Below are 15,108 nucleotides of genomic sequence, written 5' to 3' on the forward strand. Positions count from 1 at the left end.
AAAATATATCCATAGCTCAGCCCGTATGTTGGCAAATCATACACATAGCACGACTCGTACGCCGGAAAAACATATAAAAATCTCAACCTGTACGTCGGTTTTCCATTATAAAAATCTGTATCATTAACACATTCTCAAAAAACAGTATTTCATAACAATTTCCACTCATGTCATACTAACAGGTTTTCCGCATATTTAACATACCATCATTTTTAACAATATTTTCCCAAATATAAATCATATATAAATAAATTTATTTTCCTGAAATCAAATGTTATAACAATATACGTATTTTTCATAAAATACTAGGTTAATTTATCCCCTTATCTGATTCTTGAAAAACCCCTAAGAAAATCTGTCCCGCACCCGCAAGGTTCCCAACTTAACACCCTGGAAATAACATTTTCCAGAACTAAAGTTCAGTATTTCTATGCGTATAACAATTTCTACAACTGTCAAATAACCAAATAATGAGTAGAAAGCCTTACCCTGGATTTGGGATGGTTTCCAACTCAGCCCCACCGATGATCCGCTCCGGCAGACTTGTAGAGAACTTTCCTAGGAGCGTTGTGGCGGATTCAGATCCTCGAACTGGAGGAAATTCGACCCAAAATCTTAGAGAGAAGGAGTAGAAACCGTATGAGGAGAGAGAAAGAGAGAGATTCGGAGCAGGAAAATGGACTGAAAATCACGTTTAACCCTATTCATACTGCATGATTCGTCGACGAACTTCAACCCTTGTCGACGAATTTCAGGCTTCCAAAAATCCTCTCTCGGTATCTTCTCGTCGACGAATCCTATACTCGTTGACGAGCTCCTGTTATACCTTCATCGATGAGTCCCCTATATTCGTCAACGAGGAGCTGAAAAATTCCTTGGGATTATCCTTTCCAAAATACAATGTTGTCGACGAAGTCGATTGCCTCCTTCTGTTTTTGGTTTCCATTTCCCTTTCTTTTTACTATTTAAATACCATTATTCTTTGGGTCGTTACAGATAAATATCACAAGTTCAACTGGTAGTATTTTCCCCTGATGGTCCACTAGAAAATTCCTAAGTACCTTCCTACACCTCATGGTAAATCCAGTTGGCATAGATACAACCAACTCAACATCTAATAATTGTGCTTCAATCCCAGCTAATTTAGCATGCCTCAACGAGACAAAAGAATGGGTGACACCTATGTCAAATAAAACAATAGCTTTATAGGAAAAAAAGTAAATACATGTAACAACGTCTCCAGCAGTCTCAGCGTCTCTTGGAGTCAAAGCATATACACGCCAATCTTGTATTCCTCTACTGGTCTCCACGAGGTGCTAGATAACCACCCCGAAGTGGTCTATGAGCTGGCATATGGATCGGCAGTCCCCAACATGCTTGTGCCATATGACCAGGTTTCTCATAACAATAACAAACATTTTCTCCCTTTTTACATTCATTTGGATGCCTCCAGCCACATTCAGGATAGGTAGGAAAAGTCTACCCGCTTTGAAAACCGCCGTGCCTCATCATCTATCCCTAACCTCCTCCATACCGGCTCCTCTCCATGGGCCCTGGCTGGAACCCGCCTGGAAACCCTGAGGTGTGGCCTCTTCCTCTGACTCTGAGCTGCGGTGCCTCTCTGCATGTCACTCTCGATGACTGCAGCTATGTCCACAACCTCCGCAAATGTTTGAGCCCGAAAATCGATAACCTGCTCAAAAAAATTCTGCCTCAAGCCTTCCTCAAACTTCCTTACCTTCTTCTCCTCATCCGGTGCCAAATGTGAGGCAAACCGAGAAAACTCTATGAAACGGGCTGCTTTTTGTTGTACTGTCAACTGTTCTTGAGTCAGGTGTAGAAATTTTGTTGCCTTTGCTATCCTAACCGTGGTGGGGAAGTACCAATCGAAAAATAACTCCAGAAATAGCTCCACGTCACTGCCACCAAATTAGGCCTTTGTTCCTCAATCAACCTCGCTGATCTCCACTAGCGTTTTACCTCCCCGGTCAGCTTAAATGTCGCAAACAATACCTTTTGCTCGTCAGTCTACGGGAGGACCGTCATTATATCCTTAACATCCTGAATCCAGTTCTCAGTTGCTAGAGGGTCTGCTCCTCCAGAAAATGACGGAGGTCCCATCCGCATAAACTATTCGATCGTGCAGCTACGCTCCCTAGAGCTTCTAGCCATCTCAGCCATCACCTGCTGGGCGACGTTGCGCAGTACCGCATCAGAATCTCTACACCCCCATACTAGAAGGTCTTGTTCCATCACCCCCAACATTCGTACCACTGCTTCCTAGGTCCATCCTAAAAAGAAAATGAATATAATTTAGGGACTTTATCTCTCATACAGATCTAATTTATTTCATCTAACTAAAATCTCATCTTCACAATTAACTACCCTCTTTGATCTTAATTCAAACTGCAACTTAGATACACAACCTAACTAGTTTACTATGGCTTCCATGAAATCGTCACCCCATGAAAGACATAGAAATCACCATGGAAATCCTGTACCCAGACCACAGAACAAAACCTCAAATCCTTTTCCTATATTCTAGTATTATTTCCACTGCACTTTAAAGTCTACAGAACCTTGTAACTTAGGCTCTGATATCAAACTGTAACGACCCAAAAATTATACCATTTTTTTTATTTTTCTTTTACCTATTTAATCTGATACCCTTGAATTATCTGCTATAACCTCCCAAATCCCAAGTGTAAGAACCCGATTTGTGTTATACGGGTTAATTATTTAAAAAAGGGTAAAAATGGAATTTTGCAGACTTCATCGACGAGGCCATAATTTGTTGACGAAGGCAGAAGGTTTCTCGTTGACGAAATTCAAAGGTTCGTTGACGAGAAAAAGTTGAGAGGTCCAGGAAAATTTAAATATCAGGGTTCGTCGACGAAATCGTTGCCTTGTTGACGAAATCCCTGAAGACTTCGTTTGACGAGGACACCAATTCGTCGACGAAGCCTCTCGGGTCAAAGATCTTTATAAGGATATTTTTGGCTTGCTTCATTGCAAAGTTTTGGAAAAGCTCTCTCTCTCTCTCTCTCTAAAACTCTCCCTACTCCTTCTCTCTAGATTTCTTCACCGATCGTTGCTAGAATCGGGAAATGGAAGTTACCATGAGGATCATGGAAGGATTCTTTACAACTTCGACGGATTAGAATCTCGTTTCGAGCATTTTCAGGTTTCGGACTAAAATTGAGGTAAGGCTCGATTTTCGTTTTTGATTCGGTATATATGTAGTAGTATGGATTGTAAGCATGTATTGTACTGTGGTTTGTAGGTTTCGGAGTCTCGGTTCGTAGTTTTGAGGACCGTAGAGTTCGTAGTTGGAATTCGGGTTAAGGTAAGGGGATTTTGTTTATATCAGTCCATTTTTGAAATCAGGATTGGTAAGCCTGTAGGTTATGATCATATGTATGTTTTGGCTACTTATTTGGGGAAATCTATTGGGTAAAAATACAGGATTTTCGAGTTACAGTTTTCTAGAAAATTGGGGATTTTAGGTATCATCTCTATTTTGTCTGGAAATTTGTTGGTTGTGTTAAAGCTGTATTATTGAGGTGACCGTAATCCATATTTGCATAAACTATATACTTGAAATTGTAAATGATATGATTTGTCGTAAACCAAATAAGTGTGGTATGTATGGTTGTATGTATTTGTTTCAGGTATTTGTAAAACAACTATGTGGCGGCTAATTACCGTACGCTAAAATGTATAGGGACGTGAGTTCCAAAATGATTCCAGGTTTTATGAAATAGGCTAGTGGCAACTAATTACCGTACGCCGAAACAGCTATGTGGCGGCTAATTACCATATGTTGTGCCATGGATCGGTTAACTACCGTAGGCAAGAGTCTCCAACTCTATATTCGAGGGTGTGAAATATCACTAGTCTAATTCCGGTTGGTCACCGAAGTGGTGTGAGCTATATGCTACATCGTATGAAGCAATGGATTCGCTGTGGGCCTAGGACATTGTAGCGTAGTTTTGCACGTGGCAATGTAATCGGGGTGGGACTAGGTGACCTTAAGTAGTTGCGTATGTAGCAATGTAATCACTATTGGGCTTGAGTCGTAGATCTTCGTAGTTGCATGTGTAGTAATGTAATCGCTGTGAGACTAGGTGACGTTGTGTAGTTGCGTATGAGGTAATGGATTCACCATTGGGCCTTGATCGTCGCAGCGTAGTTGCGTACGTAGCAATGTAATCGCTGTGAGACGAGGTGACCTGGTGTAGTTGCGAACTAGTGTGACGACACTGACCGTATGTATGTATGTATGTATGTATGTTTGGTATCGTATGAACTGGAATGGTTTTCTGAAAATACTGGAACTGTATGGAATTGTATGAAATTGTACGAATTGTTTCGAACTGTGTCGTATGTATAGTGTTATGAAGCATGTAAAATGACATTGGTATGTCATACACTGATATAAACTATTTTCTTCCTTATAGAGAGGTGTCTCACCTTGAATGTACGTACAATATTTTCAGGGCCTTTAGGTAGCGGTAAGTAGCATCCTAGCGTCCGAAAGCAAGGGGTGTCGTAGCTACTGCTAGTACCTTTTAGGTACGAGTTTTGGTATCCAAGTTGTCAGTATAGTTTTGTGGACACTTGGAGTGTGTGTTGTAATTATGGGAATGTATATTCTAGTTGTATAGACTCTGGTATGATACTGTTATTGTATAAAAGACCATATTCCACTGCGTATTATGGATGAGTATGGATGATTGTGTGTATGTATGTGGGCATCCGTTTACCCCACAGGGTCGGACCCCCTTTATGTATTGTATCATGTATATTTAAATTGATACAAAGACAGGTTATGTTACTTAAACTCACACCTGGGACCCCCCTGCGGGTTCGGGGCGTGACACCAAGTGAGCATTGAGGAAACCTTACTCATATTACGTACCTAAGCAGTGGAAAACATAAAAATATACATCCATATTTACAATACCAAAATCCAAAATTTCCCCAAAACATAATTACATAGTTACACATCATCCCAGTATCATATATCCCAAAACTCTTGGTTACTACCCAAAAATACAACCATCTATTAAAACTTACCATACAGAGAGGGTAGTGTACTCGCTCACTCTATCTGAGAGTCTGATCCACTCGGCTAACTGGATTGCCTAAAAAATATTAAATCATTGGGATGAGACAACGCTTAGTAAGAAGAAATATGCTATTACTAATGTGTGGCAATTGAGTTTACAAACATATTATACTGATAAATAACTGAAACTAAATTTAGTTGGCAAAACATCTCATATAGTTTAAAATACCACTGACATCTCTAGGTACTGTTTATTCATAATTCTAGTACTTTAGAATACCTGCTACTGTTTTATAAATCTATATACATAAAAGTAATTGTGATAATACCCTGGAAAACTTTATATCATGATTTAACCTTTACCCCTCAGCCTAGCCCTGACACAAACTCCGTAGCACGGTAGCTGGTAAACTGCACATCACCAATCCTCAGCCCGGCCTTGTCACAAACTCTGTGGCACGGTAGCTGGAAAACTGATCTAATATTGCAACGGTACAGTGTTCTGCTGATAGCTGATCTAATTCATCAGAGTTTAATACTATAAATATGTATTATCTTACTGTTTCATCATGATTTAAAAAATAATCATAGCACTATAAATCAAACTTGAATTACTGAAATATCTGACTAAAATAACTGTAATATCTAACTAAAATATTTGACTGAAAATCTGTAATGTCTAAGTGTTATGGTTTTGGAAATCATAGAATTTTGTAATATATTACTCATAAAACTTACATAATTATTTGTTAACCATTTCTAAAGTTTTACAAAGAATTTCATGTTTTACTACTGATTTTCATTATTTTTCCAAATCAAAATCAAAATCAAAGTTTTCTTTGAAATTTCCGTAGTTATAATCGAAATTTAAGACCTTGCCTAAAATATCTTTATAAATATATCAATTTTTTTCCTAAAATTCTTATAATTATTTAAAATATTGGTGTAATTATTACAACTATTTCAAAATATCTTTATACTATTTAATTTATTATAATGACATGTTATAGAAGAGATTTATTTATTTTTGATAAATTTCAGAAAAGTTTTGTGAAAATTTTAAATTTTATAAGGTCTGCAATAGTTTTAAAATTTTAGAGTGAGATGTGTTTTGTCCTAATTTTTATTATGTTTCTGATGTGTCCGCGCATGACATGTGTCATTTCCAAACCCGACGGGGCATGCCACGCAAGCAGACGTCTCTCGACGCTTCTCGCAGTCTCGCATGCACTGAATTTTAAGTTCGAGAATCGTTGCATTTGCTTGAAAGTGTAACCCCGCAGGCTGACAAGACACGTGGCTTTTGCAATCCACATACTCGTAGGCAGGTTAGAATTGAATTTCAACCGTCCGATCGGAGAACCGTACAGCGCCTCGCCCATGGCGACGGTCTGAGTTGGCACTAATCGGACGGTCACTTCCTAATAATTGGCCCACAAATTCTTTGACCCTGGTAGTTCTACTTCTGGCCCTCTCTTTCTCTCTCGGACACTCCAGAACATCGCTCCCTTTTATAGCTTTGCACAGGGACGAAGAAAGGAATTCCATTGCTGTTTTCTTGTTGCTTTGTGGATCATTGTCTTCCCACCTGTAAGTCTCCGTTTCTCTTTTCTTTATGTGTGGCTCTTCGTGATCATGCTATGATGCTTCATTTGCTGTGTTTTAATTTGTTCAATCTTTGTGACTCTGCCATTGCAGACTTGCCTTCTTCCTTGCTCATGCTGTTGAATGTATGCGTACGTAAAATATAATGTCACAATCACTGTGTTTTCCTGCTTTCATGTAATTTTTTACGATACCCAGTAACTTGGTTAGTTACATTAGCGGATTCATTTCAAGAAACATTACCTTCCGTTCATTCTGCATTTGTTCTGGCTTTGAATGATTTTTGGGGTTTTTGTGTTTTTAATTTTTCAGACCCGTGTCTCAATCATCAATTCTACTTGTCAGGTGGGTCTAGTTGATGATTTTTAGCTAAAATCAGTTTTTTTTTTTTTTGCCTCTTCGTGTCCTAGTTCTGTGTGCCAACTAATCTTGAATTTTGTGGAACACTAAATATCTGCCAATAAGAAATGTCTGACTAATAAAATTAGTAACTAAATAAAGTGTTGATGATTAAGCACACCCAACCAAAAAAATAAAAATAAAAAAAAAAAACAGGGAGAGCTAAGGGGAAGGGGGTTGTTTCTGCTGGTTTAGTGTTATTTTCAATCTGGTTTGGGAGTTGGCATTTCTAGATTTTGTGCAAATGAACTCTAACCCTGAGTTTGGAATTATGAAATTCAGACTTTGGATTTGGGTTTGTTTTGATTCAGATAAAATGTAGTATAAATTTGCAATGTGATTTTTTTCAAATCCAAGTCCTAAAATCCATGTTCCAAAATGCTACCTAAGATTTTTCCTGACTTCATTAATGGATTTGGGTTTTCCCTGCATGTAAATGCCTTTAAGGTGTTTGTGTGAAGACCTGCAGAACTGTAACATGGAAATCCTTAATTTGGAGTTTCCTCATGTTTGGTTCACAGAATGTAATGGGATGTGATGCAAATGGGGTGGAATAAAAAATTGAAGGGAGAATGTTTTGAAATCAAGTATTAAATTTGATCCCCTTCCATTCCTACATGCCAAATAGCACTAGTGTTCTTCAACTGAGTTTTCCACGTCAAACCATCAATACAACTAAAACCAACACCTTCTATTTCCCAATCTCTACTGGTGGTTGCCATATCTCATTTTTCTATCTTGTTCCCTGTACCCTTTTGATTTAGTGCTGAATCATTTGCCTCGTGAACATCACGAACTGCCAACACCACTTTGAAGGAATCTCTATTAATATTTGATACCCCTTGCCATACTTTTTGGCATACTGCCATCCTTCATTCATCTTTGTGCAGAGCACACATTGTGTGAACCTTTAGAAGCCATTAACCCAAAAAGGCAGCTCACATTCTGTAATTATTAAATTGATAAATTGTCATTATGATGAAGTAATGAATGCTGTTATTTGTTGGTAACACACTCATGCTGGCAATTGGTGGTGGAATGGCAATGGAAATTGATGTCACTAAGGTGATGTTAGCGTTGATATTTGTAATAGGAGGCCATGGATTGTTCACTATTTTTCTCTCTTGGCCTTAAGCTGTGATCTATGTTTGAGATGTAAGTTTGAATATGAGAATTGCCGCTGTGATTAACACTCTCACTGTGTAAGAGTGAGAAATGGAGGTTTTCATCTGTTTTTTTTTTTTTTCCCATCTGTTTTCTCCAGACTTTCTTGAATAAATAAAAGCTTTTCACCTAATCACAGAGAGTAAGAAACGACCTCCATTCTCTCCATCTATCCCCTAATCATTTTTGGTTGTAATCTAGGTCAAAAAAAGAAGACAAGCAGTAAATGCTAATATCCTTACGCTGTTGCCTGAACCTTTCTTTTTTTTGGGTGGTGATTAATGAGTGTACAATTCCTTGTGCAAAAGTCTAATTTTTTCCTAATAATGAGATATTGCAAATGAAAATAGGGGTATGTTTTCCTGTGGAAGGAGTTCAACAATTTTAATATGAATCATGAATCCAATATTGTAGGAATCTGAAGCAAATTGTGCATGTTGTTTTGTGGATTTTTTTTTTCTTTCAATAGTCGGATGCCTTTGTGTATGCTTCAATCAATTAACATGCGCCATAGCTCCCCATTACAAATTAGCAAACTCCTATGCCCAGCGGAGGAAAAAGCAAGTTAATGTCCAAGGCTGAATTACTACATTGCAAAGTTCCACAGCTGTTAAGGAAGTTAAAGAATCAATTACAGATTTAATATCATATGATTGTTGTGTATAAGAGTCTAAAGAGCATGTCAACAGGATCATAACTTTCTAATGATCTTTGTTCTGCTGGTCACATGAAAAATAGAAATGGTTCTGCCATGTAATATTTAATTTTAATGTCTTTATGAGTAAAAACTAGTTATAATGCAGGAATGGCTGAACCAGCATACACTGTAGCATCTGATAGTGAGACAACGGGAGAGGAAAAATCTTCATCTGTTTTCCCTGAAATTGCAATTGGCATCGACATTGGCACATCACAGTGCAGTGTTGCAGTCTGGAATGGCTCCCAGGTTGAGCTCCTTAAGAACACTAGGCATCAAAAGATAATGCCATCATATGTCATTTTTAAGGATGAAATCCCTTCTGGCGGAGTCAGTGGTCAGCTCTCCCATGAGCTTGATATTTTATCTGGAGCTGCAATCTTCAACATGAAGCGCCTAATTGGTAGAGTTGACACTGACCCAGTTGTTCATGCAAGCAAAAGCCTCCCATTTTTGGTGCAAACTTTGGACATCGGTGTCCGGCCATTTATTGCAGCCTTGGTGAACAATGTTTGGAGATCCACCACTCCTGAAGAGGTCCTTGCAATATTCCTGGTGGAATTAAGAGCCATGGCAGAAATTCAGCTGAAGCAGCCCATAAGAAATGTTGTTTTGACCATTCCGGTTTCATTCAGCAGGTTCCAGCTGACTCGGATTGAGCGAGCCTGTGCCATGGCTGGCCTTCATGTCCTCAGACTGATGCCGGAACCAACAGCCGTAGCCTTACTATATGCACAGCAGCAACAACAAACTGTACATGAGAATATGGGCAGTGGGATTGAAAATATTGCCCTTATTTTCAATATGGGTGCGGGGTACTGTGATGTAGCTGTAACTGCTACAGCTGGGGGAGTTTCCCAGATAAAGGCCTTATCAGGAAGTGCAATTGGAGGGGAAGACATACTTCAGAATATGATGCATCATCTTTTGCCTGATTTTGACAGTCTTTTCTCCAATCATGGGATTAATGAGATAAAATCAATGGGGTTGCTTCGGATTGCTACCCAAGATGCAATCCACAAGCTCTCCTCCCAGACCACGGTGCAGGTCGATGTTGACTTAGGAAATGGACTGAAAATATGCAAGGTTGTGGATAGAGAGGAATTTGAGGAAGTGAATAGGAAGCTGTTTGAGAAGTGTGAAAGCCTTATTATCCAGTGCTTGCAGGATGCCAAGGTAGAAATTGAGGATGTCAGTGATGTTATTCTTGTAGGAGGATGTTCAGCTATTCCAAAAGTAAAGGATCTTGTTCTGGGCATATGTAAAAAACAGGACCTTTACAAGGGGATGAACCCATTGGAAGCTGCAGTTTGTGGAGCCGCACTGGAAGGCGGTGTGGCTTCTGGTGCCTCTGATCCTTTTGGTAGCCTGGACCTATTAACTATTCAGGCCACCCCTCTTAGCATAGGGATATGTGCAGATGGAGATAAATTCGTGCCCATCATGCATCGAAATACCGCGATGCCTGCACGGAAAGATTTGGGCTTCACCACAGTTCGTGATAATCAGGCTGAGGCACTCATTTTTGTTTATGAAGGCGAAGAGAAGGCAGTGAAAGGAAACTATCTTCTGGGCTATTTCAAGATTGTGGGGATTCCTCCTGCACCTAAAGGCGTTCCGGACATTAATGTGTGCATGGACATTGATGCTTCGCATGTGCTGAGAGTTTTGGCTGGTGTTACACTGCCAGGGGCCCAAAATCCAGTCTCACCTCCGATGGAAGTTCGGATGCCAACCGTGGATGATGGCCATGGCTGGTGTGCTGAAGCTTTGTCCAGAACTTATGGATCCACAATGGACTTGGTTACTGTGCGGAAGAAAATTCAAGGGTGATATTTGTGGGTCTGTTTTACTGTTGAGAATACTCTGCTTTTGATGAACTTGGACATACAGGAACAGGTGCCATTAACTGTTGTCATAGTGTTGATGTGTATGCGAGTGTTGGCTTGATGTAATGAACCTATATGTGCAACTCTTTTAACCTTGTTTGAACTCATGATGTTTCAAAAGTTGAGTTGTGTTTTGAGAGATCCATGGGTGTGTTGATTAGCTTGAAAGACATTAAGGCATGTTTTGATGTGGAAAATATTTTTTATTATTTATTTAAATTTGTTAAATTATTACAAAAAAAATGTTATGTTCTTAAAATTTTAAATATTTTTGTAAAGATGTTAAAAATTAAGTCTTATGTTTCATTAGATGGAGTTGATAATTTAGGAGAAAGTTGTTTTTGATTTTTATTTTTTATACTAACCATAATAAAAATAAAATAAAATTTTATGTTTAACTAGGTAGAGTCTATAATATGAATCTTTTTTTATCAATTTATATAAATTTATTTATTTTATTGAAAAAATAAAAATAAAAATAAGGTAAGATAATTTTCTAAATATTTCAAAAATTAATATAAATTAAAATTAATCTTTATGACTAAATAAGCAAGAATGAAATAAATAGACTGAAATTGGATTTCATAATTTTAAATATTCATTAAAAAAAATTTATTTTCTACTAGTCATTAACATATTTCCATTTTAACGTTTCAATATATTATTTTGAAATCTGAAACAAAATAATATATTCTAGTCACAATATATTCTATTTTAGGGTTTAATTTTGATATATATATTTTAGGGTTATTTCTTAAGTAAATAAACAACATAGTTATGATTCATTTTCTTATTGTTTGTAGGGTAGTTTGAAATCCATTTTAACGTTTCAATATATTATTTTGAAATCTGAAACAAAATAATATATTCTAGTCACAATATATTCTATTTTAGGGTTTAATTTTGATATATATATATTTTAGGGTTATTTCTTAAGTAAATAAACAACATAGTTATGATTCATTTTCTTATTGTTTGTGGGGTAGTTCGAAAATGTTTAGAACCAAATAAATCTTAAGATGTTATTTCAAATTGAAACTAGCTAATCAAGCAAATTGGATCGTTCTATTTTGATGAACAATTTAGAACTTTGTTATTTGTTTGTAAAATAATTTGAAATGAATAAAAATATTTAAATAATATATTTAATTAATGAACAAACATAATTGGAAGTACGTTTATTATAATTAATTCAGTTGAAACAAATAAAACGTTTAAATTAATCCATGCTTATTTTGCATTTAATTTAAATAAAAAATAATAAATGTGATTAGAATTGAATAGCAATTAGAAAAAATGTAATTAAATAACAAAAAATTATGATAAAAATATATTACAGTAAAAAAAAATTAATCAAAAGTATTTTACTTTTTTGTAACTTAAAAGCGAGATTATTTCTAGCACTTGATTTGGTATATTATTAATTTTGTTTTAAAAATTGACATTTTATGAGATAAATATATAATTTTTTTGTTGATTATTTTATTTACATATGAGGGTTGTACTGTCCATTTATCTATGATATTTTCGTTAACATGGCCTCATAAAACGACATCGTTTTATTACCCTTGACTTTATTTTAGGAGGTAGTTTGAGAGCAATTTTTTCCGTAAACATGGAGCCCTAGTTTTCTTCCCTATATAAATAAGCAGGCAGCATACCCCAATACCACGAAGGATGCTTACCCTCGAGCTAGGGTTTCGCCGCCAATCGCCGCCCTCCCTCCCTCCCAATCTAGGGTTAGGGTTCCATCTCTCTTTTCATTTGCATCTCTGTGTGTGTGTGTTCTTGTGTTTTGCTTTGCTCTTGTTGTGTGCTTTTGCTGTTTTGTTTCTTTTTTTCCCGATGCGAAGATCGCTATGACGACTCAATAAAATTCAAGCTCAACAGACCGGAATGCAGGCTTCTTTCTTTTAAGAACCTTGCGTGTCGACAACCCCGCTGACCTGAGCGATCTTTCTCATACCTCCGTTTTTAGTTTGTGTTTTTTTAGATTTATTTGGATTGCTTTTGATTTTTTCTCTTGTTCTAATCGTCTTCTGCATTTCCTACTCCTGTTGCTTCTCGGTTGGCCGATTGCAGTCAGAATCATGATTTAGGTCTTTGATGCAGCTACCGAGCAATTTCTTACACTATTAAAATTCCATTTATGCGAGTAAATTTCATATTTTTGTATGAATTAATCGGTGTTCGTTTTACTCTGCTGTCGTGGATAAGGATGAAGCGTCAATCTAATCCAACACTTGATCTGAGATTTTTACTTTCCAGTGATGCTAAGTAGTTTGCTTCTGAATCCCTACTCAATTTTCGTTTTCAAATGCTGTTTTTGATTTTTGGCTATAAGAGCTGTTTACTGCTTTGCATTTTATTTTTGTGTTCGCTCATTATTGAGACTGCAATGACGATTCTAAGCTCCCTCTACTTAAATCTCTTGAGGATAATTGCTGGCAGAATCGAACCATTAACATATAGCCACTTCTGAGCAGTCTCCTACTTCCATTTCGCCTGATGTACTTGCATTAGGTTTTCTCAAATTTGCTGTATCAAAATACTTGTCTTTGTTTTTTATTTCAGCTTGAAAATTTTATTGCAAATCAATTCATGACTCTGAATGAACTCGCTAGCATGGATATAATCAGGATCATCAAGTGATGAAGTTTGGATGAATCTTAGGACACCTTCCTACACAGTTTCAAAAGCTGTGGATGAGAAATAATATCCATTCTGATGATGATTAATGTGAGTTATCTTAAGCGAAGGAATTGATCATAAGTTCTCTTTGGGAGACAAATATGCAAATTAGCTTGGATTGCGGGGCAATATTTTTAGGTTGAATAGTTGTAATAGAATTTGGTAGTTTTATCGAATAATATATTGCTTCCATAAATCAAATAACGTTGTTGTCCAATGTTTGGAGGGAAATTTTGGATTCAATAATAAGATGTAATATAAGACTATTAAAATTTATTCAATTCAAATCCAAGGCTGAAATTTTATACACCCAAACAGTCGTGAATATTTTTAAAAAATAATAATTAAAAATATGAAAGGAAAAATATTTTCAAATTTTTTACTAAAGCCAACTTTAGATTGAGGGTTTTGTTTGGAGTTCATGCAAGGAAAGGAATTTCGCTGTTTTCGTCTTCCTTACTACCCATTGTTTATAGAGGTATTAATGAATATTACTGTTTCAATGTTTGCTTCATTTTCTTATATTAATTGACTAATAAATACATGTTTAAGTTTCTCCACAAATATAAAATTATATTAAATCAAATAATAGAAGCCGAATTTTTCAACAACATGATATAATATACAATCAATAGAGGTTAGAGAGACAAATTTTATCCTTAAGTTATTATTTATTGTTAATTTTTTGAGTTTGATTCTTGGTTTTGATTATGATAAATCATAAGTTATGTATGTGTATTCAATGTTTGAAGCAGGTTTAATACTTTGGCGCACACATAAGAAAGATATGGAAGTTAGGAAGAATATAAAGATCATATCATCGGGCGTATTTTATGAAGAATTCGAGGAGCAAAAGAAGAATAAGACATTTGTTATTTTGATTGTCAATGTATTTTAGTTTTTAATTTGGTTTGTAATAAAAGCATGACATGCATGATGTGGATGTAAGTTCAAAATGACCATAGTTTAATCGCAGAGATCCAAACTTGACCTTAGAGGACTTAATCTAAACTTAAAGCCTTTTTTAATTTTCTTAAAAGCTAAAATTCATATAAAATAGTTTAAATTAGTTAGAGTCAAAATCAGGGCAAAAGCATCAGTATGTTGTATTTTTAGTCTCAATTAAAAGTCTCGGTCGACCGATCAGTTTATGTGTTGTAGCCCTTGGTTGACCGAACACACTCAAAGCTTGAAGTCAAAATTTGACTTGGCTCTGTCGACCCAATCCATTATGTACAAATTGGCTTAGTTGATTGAACTGATCAAAAGTCAACATTTTAACTTCCTTCGATCGACTGTTCTAAATTGAACGCACCTACCTTAGTCGACTGAATCATAAAGCACTGTCATCTCAACTATTTGATCGATCGAATCTTGTAGTTCAAAATTGTCTTGGTCGACCAAACTTCTTAAATGATCAATTAGTTTTTGTCATGGTCGATCGAACCTACGAAAGGTATGAAATCGTCTTAAGACGGTCAACCAAACTGACAGCTTAAAATTATCACGGTAGATTGAACTTATTAAAGTGATCGATCGAACCTTGAATATGGTTGACCAAACCTTTTGAGTTGGTGAAATTTTTACTGTGG

At 36.4% G+C, this 15,108-nt stretch overlaps 2 protein-coding genes, 1 long non-coding RNA gene and 4 other non-coding genes across 9 annotated transcripts; 6 read left to right on the forward strand and 1 right to left on the reverse strand.

The window, feature by feature from the left end:
• Positions 1–1,459: 1,459 nt before the first annotated feature.
• Positions 1,460–2,121, reverse strand: LOC131160981 (uncharacterized). Its single transcript, XM_058116847.1, has 2 exons — positions 2,033–2,121; positions 1,460–1,919 (listed from the first exon to the last, which is right to left on the reverse strand). The coding sequence occupies exons 1-2, from the start codon at positions 2,119–2,121 to the stop codon at positions 1,460–1,462; spliced, it is 549 nt and encodes a 182-aa protein (XP_057972830.1).
• Positions 2,122–6,354: 4,233 nt separating this feature from the next.
• LOC131160029 (heat shock 70 kDa protein 8) lies at positions 6,355–10,945 on the forward strand. 2 transcript variants are annotated; one of them, XM_058115314.1, is made up of 4 exons: positions 6,355–6,661; positions 6,770–6,807; positions 6,989–7,021; positions 9,043–10,945. In XM_058115314.1, exons 2-4 carry the CDS (start codon positions 6,804–6,806, stop codon positions 10,767–10,769), a joined length of 1,764 nt encoding a protein of 587 aa, XP_057971297.1. In that variant the 5' UTR covers positions 6,355–6,661; positions 6,770–6,803; the 3' UTR covers positions 10,770–10,945. The 2 variants fall into 2 exon arrangements, with proteins under 2 accessions (XP_057971297.1, XP_057971298.1); XM_058115315.1 differs by lacking the exons at positions 6,770–6,807; positions 6,989–7,021.
• Positions 10,946–12,401: 1,456 nt separating this feature from the next.
• LOC131160032 (uncharacterized) lies at positions 12,402–14,511 on the forward strand. Of its 2 annotated transcripts, none has more exons than XR_009137912.1 (2): positions 12,402–12,564; positions 14,272–14,511. It is a non-coding gene; the product is annotated as an uncharacterized LOC131160032 (long non-coding RNA). The 2 variants fall into 2 exon arrangements; XR_009137913.1 differs by having other exon boundaries at positions 12,435–12,564; positions 13,400–14,511.
• Positions 12,678–12,781, forward strand: LOC131161157 (small nucleolar RNA Z107/R87). Its single transcript, XR_009138316.1, has one exon. It is a non-coding gene; the product is annotated as a small nucleolar RNA Z107/R87 (small nucleolar RNA).
• On the forward strand, positions 13,035–13,123 carry LOC131161169 (small nucleolar RNA snoR31). The gene has a single exon (XR_009138326.1). It is a non-coding gene; the product is annotated as a small nucleolar RNA snoR31 (small nucleolar RNA).
• Positions 13,214–13,311, forward strand: LOC131161032 (small nucleolar RNA R30/Z108). The gene has a single exon (XR_009138195.1). It is a non-coding gene; the product is annotated as a small nucleolar RNA R30/Z108 (small nucleolar RNA).
• On the forward strand, positions 13,466–13,560 carry LOC131161156 (small nucleolar RNA snoR31/Z110/Z27). The gene has a single exon (XR_009138315.1). It is a non-coding gene; the product is annotated as a small nucleolar RNA snoR31/Z110/Z27 (small nucleolar RNA).
• Positions 14,512–15,108: the final 597 nt, after the last annotated feature.

Source organism: Malania oleifera, chromosome 7 (genome assembly GCF_029873635.1).
Source record: "Malania oleifera isolate guangnan ecotype guangnan chromosome 7, ASM2987363v1, whole genome shotgun sequence".
NCBI lineage: Eukaryota > Viridiplantae > Streptophyta > Magnoliopsida > Santalales > Ximeniaceae > Malania > Malania oleifera.